Source organism: Dreissena polymorpha, chromosome 4 (genome assembly GCF_020536995.1).
Source record: "Dreissena polymorpha isolate Duluth1 chromosome 4, UMN_Dpol_1.0, whole genome shotgun sequence".
NCBI lineage: Eukaryota > Metazoa > Mollusca > Bivalvia > Myida > Dreissenidae > Dreissena > Dreissena polymorpha.
Genome location: NC_068358.1, coordinates 122,189,361 through 122,203,735, shown reverse-complemented (window position 1 = coordinate 122,203,735; position 14,375 = coordinate 122,189,361). Strand labels below are relative to the sequence as shown.

The following is a 14,375-nucleotide window of genomic DNA, read 5'->3' as shown; positions in this document are numbered from 1 at the left end:
TATTCGCATTCCTGAATTTTCCGCCATACGACAGGTCACAATTTTAACGAAAACGGTAACCATTCATTATTTTTTGAAGTGCATTCAAAGCTATTTCTTACACCTAGCAACTGTTTTTAAAGGATTAATGGATTTTATGTAATTTAATATAAGGACTTTTATGCAGGAGTGATTTATTGAAACTATCGTTACTGAATAACACAATTTAATTCTTGAATATGTAGTTTTCTTTATAAGCATTCGAGTTTTACATATACAATGCAACCATTTTAGCATTAACGTTTTAGTCAAGTTCGTACATTCGGAGGTATTCTGCATTGAATGTATGTTTTTCTTATCGGCAATCTTCAATTTTTCCTGATGAGTCTACTATATAAGGAAACAAAATTGGAGTGTTCAGAGTAAAATGTAACTACACGTATGTTCTTTCAGCTTGAAAGCGAATGGTTAATACAATGCAATCATTATCTAAAATTAGTGTTTAAACTGCCCAAATGCTTAAAAAAGCTTTGATAGAATGGCTGAATAATAGGATTCAATGGAGACTTTGATGTCATTTTGAAAGCATTGTGAGTTTGACAAGATGTCTGGTTATGTTTTTGTTGGATGTATCTTTGGTTGTTCCTAAACCGAGTTCCCATGATTCAAAAGCAATAAGCTGGAAACATTCAGTTGTATATTAGAAATACAAGTACTGCGATCGTAATGATAATGTTGCCATTTGTGTCGTATTGTTCCAACACGAAAACTTCTGTGCGTATAATCATTTTGAAAAAAGGTAATTCTGGATTCAATTAAAGCTGTCGCTTGAATATCCAAATGAATACATACTTTTACACATAGTATACAATTAATTACATTCGTGTTGGCGCTTGGTTGATCTCTTAACCATGTACTTGCTCAACGGCTGTAAATATTTAAGCTTATTGTTGAATGTTAGACAGATGCATAGTACGAGTGATTTCTTTCTGGAAACAATGTCAAAAGGGATTATATCATTTTGGTCTAGTGCGGACGACATCCAAAATTAAGCAATGACTTATAAATGTATTTTTCTTCTTAATAATAGCTTATAGAGGGTAAAGCATATTACTGGAGTTGTACATATCTATGTCGATACTGCCTTATCTGTCCAATGTTTTTATTTAAAAAAAATGTGAATTATGCTAATAAGGCATTTTAATATTGTAAATACAGCATGGCAGAAATCGTCAGGTAGGTTATACAAACTAAATTGACGACCTATTTCTTGGATAATACTTTGAATGCTTACGGTACATATTGCTCTGGAGCAAATGTCAAAACATGCAGTAACTGCTCGACATGCCTACAATCATCGGCACTGCGTAGCCATAGTTTAAACACCCACAAATGCCGGAGCGGTTAAAACATGAAACAACTGCTCGAATGCATACATTCGGTAGTTAGAAGCCATGGTCAGAAGACGCAGAAATTCCACGGCTTGCTTTACATCAGTGTACTATTCATTCCATGTCCAGCACGCAGTATTTCTACATGTTGCTTACAGATAAAACTACTGATAAGGCATGGTTTAAACAGGCAACAGCTGACTGACTTGCTTACGGTTAGTGGTACCAAGGAAAATTAATTAGAGAGCATGGTTCAAACACGCAGCAAAAGGCTCACCTTTCTCAAGATCGAAATTACTTAGCAGGCATAGTCAAACAATTTCCAAGAAATGACAAAGGTCGTTATAAGTAAGTGGCCGTGGCCTCAGCACTTATCCAATCGCGCAATAACTTCACGACTTGATCTATGTAAATGTACTGTATAAATGAGTTAATTCCACGAACTGCTTAAGGCCAGTGTACAACTCAGGCATGGTCGAAACACGCATGAGCTCCAAGATGTGCCTGATTTCAATGAACTGATCATTTGTAGTCAAATCATGCAGTTATTCCCTTGTTTTCTGGAGGCCGTTGTAGTAATCAGAGATGGCTAAATCACGCAGTAATTCTACGACCTGCTTTAAGTCGATGTTCTGATCAGGAATTGTCGAATAACGCAGTTATTATGCCGCTTGCCTAATCACGCAGTAATTCCGCAGGCTGTTTGAGGTACATGTGATGATCGGGCATATTAAAAACACGCAGTAATACTGCGGCTTGCTTCATGGCAATCTAATGATCAGACATGGTCAACTTACGCAATAATTCGCATTGGTCCTCTCAGTCAAGGGTTCTGAGTCATTATATTTATTAATAACCGTTCGCATAAGGAAAACTTTATGCACGAAATACCTTTTTTTGATATTTTAAATTCTTGCAGTATATTTAAACAAAAAGTTAATATCTTTCATTCATGGAAATTACAGAAAAATATCGAGCATAAAAAATCAGCTTTTTTTATTGGCACTGACATAACTGATAGGCGATTCCAGAATGCATTGCCAACTAAAGTGCATGTTGTTAATCCAGGGTTTATACTGTTTGTGTGTGCTTTTATTACAAGATTTATTAAACATTTAAATACGTGTTCGCGTATCTGCTGTAAACGCTCTCTTTTTATCCGTATTTAACTTGCAGCTAAACTATTTTTGAATGTCAACGTGGCACAATAAAATATGTTATGTCATCATTGAACATAGCATCAGATGATATAAATAAGGAGTTAATATCATATAAAGAGTGATTGCGCATGAGTATTGTGTATGTGAAAGTGTTCTAAAATAGAAGAACAAGGCTCTAATGGAGTTGGTAAAGAATTGGTGCAACTGTCATATTAGTTGTGTTGCCCTATGATTTGATACCAGAATAGGTGCCTTCCGTCATGTACACCGTCCCCTTATCTGGAGTGGTCATATTTCGGAATTAGAACAAAAATTTAAACCCATTTACAAACTGTCCATATGACTTTAGCACGAGTATAAACTGAATGTTATAAACAAACATTTATGTTCTGAATTGAGGCTTTTGCAGAGAATTAAACTCTGTCACGTAGTGCATGTTGCAATGTTTATCGCAGGATACTTGACTAATAATTGTAGTGACAATTTTGTGTTTGTCCATTCTATTTTGTGTAAAATACTGGTTCATTATAGTCGTATTTTGCAACAACAATTTATAAGCTATAATATAAAAGTATTCATCAAAAGAGTATAAAACATTCAGACTCAAATTTCTTTATAAAACATAACATTGTTTAGTTGTACGTGTTGAATCCACAGCAACTAAAGATACAAATCCTTCGATCTTGGTTTGATACACCGATATTCTGTCTTGCAGAGAGCACATTTAATCATGAAAATGAACACACTTCTCCTTGTGCTCGGAATCACGTGTCTCCATGTCACCGTGGGTTTCAAGTCATTTAAGCCCCTGTCCTATATCCAGCTACCGACAAGTCTAAATAGCAACAGCGAAGTTTTTGGCGGACTCGACCTTAAGGCGTCAGAGGGAGCCGCTTACGACCCCGTAAACTCCATTCTTTACGTTATTGGTAAGTGTCCGTTAATACGTTTATTCAAAATTATATGTGTCTAAGGAGACACCATCTTAATTGTGGACGTTATTGGAAAGCTTCTTAGGACATGTTTATTAACTTATGACGTATTTGTGAGTTTTAAGGACTAGTATATACATTCTTTGCGTTATTTTGTAGTGACTACAGACACCTCAACTAAGTGATTTACGTTCTTGATGAGATTCTATGGATACATTTACACAATTATTAATGTTATTGATAAGTGTGAACACATACGTAACCAAACTTTTCGCGTTATTGATGCATGGCTGTGACCACTTCAACTCTTTTATTTAATTTGTTGTACTTTTATTAGTTTGTATGGGTGAAAGAAAACGTGAACAAAATTGCGCTAGTGGTGTATTATGACTGTGGAAATCTAACCATATTTGTATGTTATCCGTTTTGTTAATTATATTCTAAAATATTGAAGAATGATGTACTTATGTCCGCAATTCTTAGCAGATTTTATTCAGTCAGAAATAACTTGCATTTGTTTGCTTCACAGGATCAACAAGTCATCTGATGCACGCGATCGATATCATAGACCCGGCGAATCCCGTACGTCTTTTCAAACACAGGTTCACAATAGGAGAGGGCGTACCTCAGGCAATCGACGTCTGTAGAGGCGAGATCGCAGTGGCCCTTTCTGCACAGACGGACACGAATGAAGGTCACGTGAGATTCTACCGCACGTACACGAGGGGCTCGGGGGCAACCGACGTTGTGCAAATTGGCTATGTGGCAGGTGACTAACTGTTCTGAAAAGGCTACACTAGTTTTTAATATCACCTATATAACGAACACTGTCTTAAGTTACGTTTTATATACTAGCAATTTGTATGAGTATATTAACAAATGTGAAAATACGAACTTGTTTGTGTACATTTTCAGTTGGCTCGCACCCGCAGGATATCAAATACACACCCGACTGTAGGAGAGTCGTGGTTACTAACGAGGGGTCAGCCGGAAAAGATGAAGGCGGGGCTTACATAGATCCCGAAGGCTCTGTCACCATCATAGAAGACGAGAGAACAGGCAACCCAAGCGTCCAACAAGTCGATTTCCTTAAATACAATGTTGAACAGCCAAACTTCGAGTAATTAAGTTTCAATATTTGTTGTTGTGTTTTATAAAGTATTTATTATTGCAATGGTATGTGTTTATAATGCGTCAACAAACATACTAATTCCCATGACATGCTTGTTTTATATTTATATATTCTGTAAATATATTATTTAAATTATGCATTAAACTCATGCACATTGGTTCAATTGTTAACAATATACGAAAAACATATCAAATGAATTCCAATAGAATTACGGTTCTAAAATTGTGACACATAAGACAAATGTTATAATATTTAAGTCAATGATTGAATTATTAAATATAGTTTTGTTTTCGAAACATTTTGAGGTGTGATTGCTGTTTTGCGTTATAAAATACCGCTCGATGTACCATAAATACGCACTAAAATCTACATATATCTCTGCTAGCATGCGGATAAGGACGCCTTCCCTTTACATTCCGAAGAGCGTGTACAATGGTGACACGACTGTGGCACAAGACCTCGAACCAGAACGAATTACAATCAGCAGCGACGGCCGAACCGCCTGGGTTACACTGCAAGTCAGTCGAAATTGTCACACCCATAACTTTCTAGAACATTGATTACTGCTTTCAGAATTTAACATCAATCGACACCATTTTTTGTGTAATTGCTTCTAACGATTTCATTTCATACACGTATAATCTCAAGATTAACCACAATATGATTAAACTTCATGGAAACGTCTTTGATATTTTTTCGACTCTAAAATTGTAAAATGCAATATTCAGATTGACAAGATGTTCACATAATACTGCATTTCATAATAAACATTAATAAATTAGTACTTGCTTATAAAAAAGATGGAAACGGAAAATTAAGTGCCAGGCCTTATATTTTTAAATTTCCTTAATAAATAAGGGAAAAACTTTTTTAAGTTAAATTTTATAATTGTATACAAAAATTATTTGTTCTTCCACGATTTAACACAGACATGTCCATACTATTCCACTAACATTCAGTGCGTGAACATTACTGACATGTATTTTAAAGTATTTCAAACATAAAATCTCATTTTTAATTCGTTCGTTCAAGTTCGCTCAAAATAACTTTAGTAATCTGTCTAATATTGATAAAGATGTATTGTTGCAACTTTTTTTTGTCTTTTTGGCTCAACTAATTGAGGTTTTTACGTTTAGGAAAACAACGCTATTGCAAGTGTCGATATTCGTAACGGCACAGTTACATCTGTCATCCCTTTGCCGAGGAAGAACTGGCAAAACATAGGTGTGGACGTCAGCGACAGGGACGGAGGTAGCAATGACTTCCTTTGTTAACTTGCTAATAAGAGAGTTTGTCCCAAACTTAATTATTTGTCTCACATCGTGTTATGAGAATCGCGTGTGGTTGAATATTTTGTATCTTAAGTGATGTAATGACATTTGCGATAATCGCTCTGATAACGGCGCCATGGACGTCTGGCCTTAGAAATCGTAAAACGTCGAACAAACGTGTTTACAATGAAGCTGTTCAGGAGAAAAATAAATGCTTAGCAACCTTATAGCAGTTTTTTAATACTAAAACAATGTGCCCAATATGAACCAATACAAATAGTTAGCATACCTGGTTAATTTTTATCATGTACGGAATAATAACACAACACACTTTTTTATTTGATAAATCCCTATCTGAGAAGTCATTATTTCTTTCCCAGGTGTTCACAGACGGACATACCCAGGCCTTCAGTCACTCAGGCAGCCAGGAGCAATTGCAGAATTCGAAATAGGCAGCACGAAATTCCTTGTCACTGCAGACGCCGGTGGCATTAAACAGTACACAGCCGCTCAGCATGGTTTCACATGGTCGGATAGCGCCGTTGCAAAAACTATCGGTAACTTGTTAAAGACATTATAACAACAACTAATTAAATGTTGCAGTTGATTGTATTAACTATATTGTTGCTTTAATTGTAACATAAAAGGATCCATTGTTTAAATTATACACACTCTTCATTCACTGATGATATAATTTTTAATATTTTAGACCCGCTTGTTTTAAAATCCAACACTTATTATTTTCAGCCGCACAGATTGCAAACGCCAACCTGAAGATCAATGCTTCCGATGACGAATTTCTTGGTAATACTATTCAAAGCTACACAATTTTACATGAAGAAAAGTATTATTCGGTATTTATCAGTGCTAGGAAATTATAATATTATAGACATTCATTTTAATTAATGTTTTGTTTCGATAGTGAACGTGTGCAAATAAATAGATCGGTACTAATTAATAGAACATCTTACGCAACTATAATTCCATACTACGTTACGTTTGTGTATCTACATATATCTACATAAATATGCACATTCTTATTCAGTTGTTTTTTTAACCTTTCAAATATCTTAAAAAGAATTTGTATATACTTCTTTACAATTTTCTTTAACATATATGCATAAAGACCCACTACTGTACCCCTTTCGATATCGCTTTCGATTATACTGAACTGCTTAAATAATTTGTTAAACAATAATATTAGTAAGAATTTAAGAAAGGACATTATTACTGATTCGTCGTTAAAGAATAAAAAATTAAACCAGCATGTGTGTTGTCTTCATAACTTTTAAGATGGACAAAGTGTTCATTGTTTCATTAACCATTCTTGAACCCAGGTCGGTTGTTAATAAGCACTGTTGACGGCAAGAACGCCTTCACGGGCTTGTATTCACACCTGGAAATGTTCGGTGGGCGTGGCTTCTCTATCTGGGACACCAACAACCCGGCGGCCCCCGTGTATGACACCGATGGGACTCACGAGATATACATGGAGGGCTTCTACAAGCCAGTTTTCAACACCGACTATGTTAAAGCAACGGCCGCTTACACGTCACCTGAAATGAACCGAGACTTTGCCTCTGAGTTTCAGGTACTTTTATTTAAATTTATTTATCACATGCTATATTCTGTTTCCCATGTAATACAACCATTACATATTTTTTATTACACATTTGTAATACAACATTTAAAACGTTTTCAGTGGCTTAGTTTTCGTTAATTGACCAATCGCATTTTGTTATTTTGCTGAAATGACGTTGAAACGTAAAATGACGTCACGAAATGTAAACAACACTCGATATCAATCATTATGTTTGCGTAAATATTTATTTAATTTGCTCATTTAAAAGCATGTGATCAAAAAAGATCTGACACTCGTTGTCATATCATACCATATTTAATTAAACTCGTCCAGGAAATTCGTCAGTAAGCTCGCCTAAGGCTCGCGTACAAACAAAATTCATGAACCCGTTTAATAGAATATGGTCTGATATGACAACTCGTGCCAGATCCTATATGTATGCGATGAGAAATAATTTCTTCAAAAAATATTGTCTATACATCTATCAAAGCTTCAATGCAAACCAACACGTCAGAATGACAAGTAGTTTTTACTGGGTGTTTCAGATGCAAATCACGAGTGTTGTTTACACATGAAGTCGACAACCCTTTCGAGTTTAAGATCCTTCAAGTCTCTGTATTGACATGTTTTGAGGTTCCGCTTATAATGAAGCAGAATTTAGGATAAATAAGGACTTATTTCACATTTGTATTCATTAAAAGGTGCATGAATCCAATATCTTTCCTCTAGGGTGCGCACGTGTCTGCAATCGACGTAGCAAATGACAACGGCACTGTACTGCTGGTTGCTGGTACTTGGTCCTACTGGCACGTTGTTTCTGTACACGGTGGACACGAGTACCGGTCAGCCTGTCCCACAGTATAGGGCATTATACCGCTCCGGAATCACAGACGATCCCTGGACTGATCTGTACTCAAGGAAAACCGTCGGCGATCTCTATATCTCCTCTGTCGGGTAAGAAAGCAGCTTATTTTACGAGTAGCAAACTATATATATTGTATCAAGTGACTGGAAGTTTTTTCAAGTGAAACTTAAACGTAATATTAAATGTATTACCTTAATAGTAGTTATGTTAATCTGATATTGTTTGCCATAACAATGATATAATTACTTCCGGATGTACTGAAATAAGTAAGAATGGTGTTCCGAGTTCATAAGAATAAGAACCGCCTAAAATACATATACACAGCGCACGTTCTGAGAAAACTGGGCTTTATGCATGTGTGTAAAGTGTCGTCCCAGATTAGCCTGTGCAGTCCGCACAGGCTACTCAGGGAGGACACTTTCCCGCCTTAACTGGATTTTCGTGTAGAAAGAACTTCCTTTAAACGAAAATATCATAAAAGCCGAAAGTGTTGTCCCTGATTAGCCTGTGCGGACTACACAGGATAATCTGGGACGACACTTTACGCACATGCATTAAACCCAGTTTTCTCAGAACGCGTCTCATATACACAGCGCACGTTCAGCACATTCGACTCTCATTCGACTATTCTTCATTATTCGTTCTGTATTGTTGTTCACGGACTATCGACTTTACATCGCATATTTGTGTTAATAATGTTCACCATAAGAATCTACATTGTATGTGTACTAATACGGTCATGTGTTTTACAGCATTATCACGAGTGACCAGAGTCCAGTGAAGCGCCCCCTCGTGTATGTGACCAGCTCGGGTGCCGGAGCAGTCTCTTTGTACGAGATAGAGGACGGGACCCCAATTATCGCGCCTTGAGCTTCATTTGAAGTTGATTTTTTCTACTCTGTCAAAATCAAATAAATCTGGTTTGTTTTATATATTTTGTTATGTTGTTTTTCCCCCATTTGGTTTCAGTTTTGGAACTTAGTTCTTTGTTATCCCTTCAGACACGCCCATATATTAAATGAAAAGAAAGGAATACTGAAGACATAATACGTTTTCTGGAAAGGTTTTAGTTAATTCCTACGGCAAAGCAGAACGCCGCAGGAGAGCTGATGCGCCATGGGTTTACCGAGTTAACGCATGAAGATTGCTTCCGAATGCAAATAACGCGTTTGTAAGTGACTAAACGGCAACATTCTTTGGAAACTTTCGAAATTAATGCTAAGGTTTGGCGGGCTTTTGGCATCTTTGGTAGATCGATGGAGGATAGCCCTTACGACGCCATTGACGTCAGTATGACGTAGTAAAACGTACTTTAGTCATCGTGGCAACGAAAGGAGTTGGTTCATAGATTCCCAATGCCTCTATAATGACCATTGTTCGTATCTTGTGCAATAATTGTGTTCTTATAAATAACCTTTGCGTTCTTGTTGGTCATGAATTTGTGATGAGAATGTCGCGTGTATTCGAATGAAATATAAACAAGACCAGCATTTGTGTAACAAAATGCCTCATACTTCGCTTTGAAGCTTTACCGCAGATATTTAAGAATATCTGAAAGCGTTGCGGAAAATCCCTTCGAGAAAACGGTTATCATAGAGAGAAATGTGTACGTCCGAGGCAAAAAAAAATCGCCAAAAACCAATGAACCGGAACGAGTTTCACACTTCATCTGTATGTCATGTAGGTTAACTCACATGCCAACAATCAGCTCAACATCTGACAGTTTGTTTGTTGTTTTTTTTGTAAAAAAAAACAACAACGGAAAAGGAATATTAACGAGAACATGAATAAGTCGAAGGCTCATAACTTCGCCAAAACTCAATGGAACAGAACGAAACTTTCACTTCATGAGAGCCATGTCGGTAGACTAACATACCAACTATCAGCTCAATAGCTTTAAGCTTTGCGAAAATACACCCGGAAAACGGTTATTATAGAAACAACTGCTAAGTCAAAGGCACCCGGAAAACGGTTATTATAGAAACAACTGCTAAGTCAAAGGCACCCGGAAAACGGTTATTATAGAAACAACTGCTAAGTCAAAGGCACCCGGAAAACGGCTATTATAGAAACAACTGCTAAGTCAAAGGCACCCGGAAAACGGTTATTATAGAAACAACTGCTAAGTCAAAGGCACATACATTCGCAAATAATCATTGGGCGGAACGAAGTTGCACACTTAATCTGTAGGTCATGTAGGTAGACTACCATTCCAAAAATCAGCTGAATATGTGACAGCCGTGGCGTAGAAAAAAACTCCGGATAACGGTTATTATATAAAATATCTAAGTCAAATGCCCATCACTTCGCAGAAAATCAATAGACCGAAATGAATTCAACACTTCGTCTGAAAATCATGTAGGTTGACTTACATGCAAAAAATCAGATCAATATCAAGGCACATAATTTCGAAAAAAAATCAATGGACCGGAACAATTTTCACACTTCACCTGTAGGTCATGTAAGTAGACACACATCCAAACAGCAGGCTGAGCTCAATATCTGAAAGCGTTTCTTAAAAAAATCCGGAAAACGGTTATTATAAACAAAATCTCTAAAGGAGCCCATACACCAATCACGTTCTAAGACATTTCGAACACGTTATGAAGAAAATGCAGAACGGGATGTGAACTTGCTAGAACGTGTAGTTTTGGTCAGAAAAAAATCTACAATATGATTGAATGACGTTAATACACAGTTCGCGCTACGTGCAGCTGGTTCCTATCCCGTCCTTTCCCGTTGCCAGTCCATCTTTATCCAGTTCAAATCTGGTAAATTTTCCATTGACCCCGTTGGTATACCGTTTCCAGTCAGACCGAGCCCGTCCTCAGTCAGTTCGATCACGTTCGTACGCAGTTCTTCTTTATTCGTTGTGCAGTGGTTACTCGTTCAAAGGCAGTTCTCAGTCCGTCCTACTACGTTCTTGGTACCTTTAGGACGTAGTTGCAGCCACGTTCTGCACGGCGATTATAAAACCGACTACTTTCTTGCCAGTTCTCATTTATGTTTCACGCTTTGAGCCGACCATACGTACATTTGTTCTTTCTTCCTCTTTCTCTTTCTCGGCCCAACAAAATATTATATTGCTTCTAACATCAATTGCACGAAGCCAACATTAAAAGATTAACAACTCAAAGATTGTCCATGTTTTCAACTTAATATCACAAATGATGAATTTTGAGACAACGACCTATAAGCACATTGTCTGAACGTATTGTATTTACGGTTTGAACGTTGTAACTACTGCATTGAACGAGTACAACGTTCTTGGAACCTGCTGAGAACTCCTTTAAACGAGTACAACTTACTGAGAACTTATAGAACGTGTTGCAAACGTGGTAAGAACTTATCTTTTAGTTTCTATTTATTTATACGAAACAAGATCGTACTTGAGACGGGGTCGGTCTGTCTGAGAACGGATTGGACGGACTAGAAACGGACTCGATCGGTGTGGCAGGTAATTTCGTTCCGATCATACTACGTTCTGGCATGTTCCTAACCCGACCTTAGTACGACCTATCCGTTCTTAGTACGTCAATTCCGTTTCCAGTACGTTGTTACTACGTTTAATTGTAGAACGGGATGATCGGACAAAAAATTTGAGTAGGCTCAAAGTACTGAAACACCTCTTCCGTTCAACGCCGTTCCAGACCGTCCACAACGTTCGAAGACAGTTTTTAAATTTTAACACGTTGCTACTACGATCACACCGTTCTCACGCAGTTCGAGCCCATTTAGTCACATTTTTTCAGAACGTACTTCGAACGGAGTCGGTGTATCGGTGGTATATGGTCCATTACGTTAAATACCTTTATTAAGTTAAATAGCTGAAACCGTTTCGTAACATACTTCCGAAAAACGGAAACTAATTTCGAAAGCCGTTGCCCAGAACTTCGGAAAAAATAAATAAACCGGAACTAAAATCACACTTAATCTGTAAGTCATATAGGAAGAATCACACACTAAATATATGGTCAAATTGGATGCCTCACGGACAGACAGAAAGACGGACATATTATTTTGTATATATATTCCAATTTAAGTAATGTTCATCTTAACACATTGGTCAGGTAAATCCCTTTTAGTACACCAGAATGAACTCTAAAACAGAATACAAGAAAACAATTAGGAAGGTGAGGAAAAAGATGAAAGAGGCCTATTTGTGTCAATTCATGTTTCCTTCATTCCAACAATTACTAACGAATTTACTTTTCTCTCTTTCTTCAGTGCCCAGATACATCTCCTGTGTACGGAATACCGTTAATGCCATCGTGGTTACACATTAAAATCCTGAGGATGAGAATGCGAGAACGCGATAGTACAATGGCGACACTGCGACAATACGATGACGACAGTGCGACAATGCGATGGCGACAATGCGATAGTACGAGTGCGAGAATGCGAGAACGCGATAGTACGATGACGACAATGCGACAGTGCGACAATACTATAGCGACAGTGCGATAGTACGATAACCATATCGCGCTGTGCCATCGTATCATCGTATTATCTCCATCGTAATATCGTATTGTCGCCATCGTTTTGTCCCACTGTCGTCATGGTATTGTCGCATTGTCGCCATCGTACTATCGCGCTCTCGCGTTCTCGCATTTTCGCCATCGCACTGTCGCGATCGTATTGTCGCACTGTCGTCATCGTATTGTCGCACTGTCGTCATCGTACTATCGCGTTGTCGCATTGTCGCCATCGTACTATCGCACTGTCGCCGTCGTATTGTCGCACTGTCGTCATCGCACTGTCGCATTTTCGTCAACCTACTATCGCGTTCTCGCATTCTCGCCATCGTACTATCGCATTGTCGCCATGGTATTTTCGCACTGTCGTCATTGTATTGTCGCATTATCGCCATCGTACTATCGCGTTCTCACATTCTCGCCCTCTGGATTTGCATGTGTAAGCACGATGGCACTAACGGTATTCCGTACATGTGCGTTTATTTTGTTTTGCTTCGATACAAATATCAAATTAGACCAGTATTTAAAAAAAATGATTTTCCGATTATTTTTCTAAAAGTGTCGGTTAGGAGGGAGGAGGGAAAGATGGATGACTAAATATGCACTCATTTTCAAAATGTTATGGTATGAAGTATGAAACAACCACAGTGATTTTATTCAAACATATCGATTTGCTTAACTATCATAATCAGACCGTAGGTCATGATTTTCAGTTTTTAAATTAGTTTGATTTTAAAAAATATCTTAACTGGCTCGAAAGTGATTCAATTTTTTAATTTGTCCCAAATTAACTTTTTGGTGATTTTTTTTTTTTTGCTGAGTTTTTTTGTCAAAGTACCTGTGCGTTTGCGGAAATAACTTGTTTTGCTATCATTTGAATTTATATTTTGTTTTAATTGTCTCATTTGGTTGAAACTTTCCATCTCTGTGTATGTTTTTCACAAGGCATCCATTATTTGCATTAAAACTACTTTATTTCAATAAACAACAAATAAGCTATTGAGGTTTGAAAGTAGGCTTAGTTACAAACAATAAATTACAGTGAAAACTCTCTTTACGACCACCTCGGTATTCCGACCAACTCGCTAAGTCGACCACCATTTTTCAGTCCCGATTTGTTCCTTCTATATTTCAATGGTCGTTACACTCACTAATCCGACCAACCCGCTAATCCGCTATTACGACCACTCTAATCAGTACCAATTATCGATATTGTTCTTAATTGACACCCGCCAAACGACCAGTAATTTTCACACCTTACTTGATCTGATGTTGTGGTACTATCGGGCTTGTGTACGAAGCCATTCTGACCCAATAAACCACAATTAACGACAACGGTTTTTGGCATCGATTTGCGACACAGGTGTTAGATTTTCGGCACTTGTTATAATTTTTAACCATTGATTGACAATTAGCTATTATTATTATTGAGTCTTTGATGGGTAAATTGGTAGTTGTTTGGTACACACTTTAAAGATTTATTACGGCGAATAATTTAACAGTTAGGATATTTGAGTAACACGGTTTTGTTCGTGATGGATATAAAAACCGACTTTTATACCATATCGTTATTCAAAATGGATAAGCG

General features: G+C 37.3%; 1 protein-coding gene across 1 annotated transcript; it reads left to right on the top strand.

Moving 5' to 3' along the window:
• The first annotated feature begins 3,245 nt into the window (after positions 1 to 3,245).
• On the top strand, positions 3,246 to 9,242 carry LOC127876183 (mesenchyme-specific cell surface glycoprotein-like). Its single transcript, XM_052421195.1, has 10 exons — positions 3,246 to 3,459; positions 3,992 to 4,231; positions 4,378 to 4,582; positions 4,980 to 5,112; positions 5,731 to 5,845; positions 6,246 to 6,422; positions 6,613 to 6,669; positions 7,203 to 7,456; positions 8,177 to 8,401; positions 9,065 to 9,242. The coding sequence occupies exons 1-9, from the start codon at positions 3,261 to 3,263 to the stop codon at positions 8,309 to 8,311; spliced, it is 1,515 nt and encodes a 504-aa protein (XP_052277155.1). The 5' UTR covers positions 3,246 to 3,260; the 3' UTR covers positions 8,312 to 8,401; positions 9,065 to 9,242.
• Positions 9,243 to 14,375: the final 5,133 nt, after the last annotated feature.

Bases quoted from the DNA above. Each gene is read 5' to 3' on its own strand.
- LOC127876183 (XM_052421195.1), top strand. From the start codon at position 3,261: ATGAAAATGAACACACTTCTCCTTGTGCTCGGAATCACGTGTCTCCAT. The intron at 4,232-4,377 runs GTGACTAACTGT...GTACATTTTCAG, and splicing joins GCAAATTGGCTATGTGGCAG to TTGGCTCGCACCCGCAGGAT. The intron at 7,457-8,176 runs GTACTTTTATTT...TCTTTCCTCTAG, and splicing joins ACTTTGCCTCTGAGTTTCAG to GGTGCGCACGTGTCTGCAAT.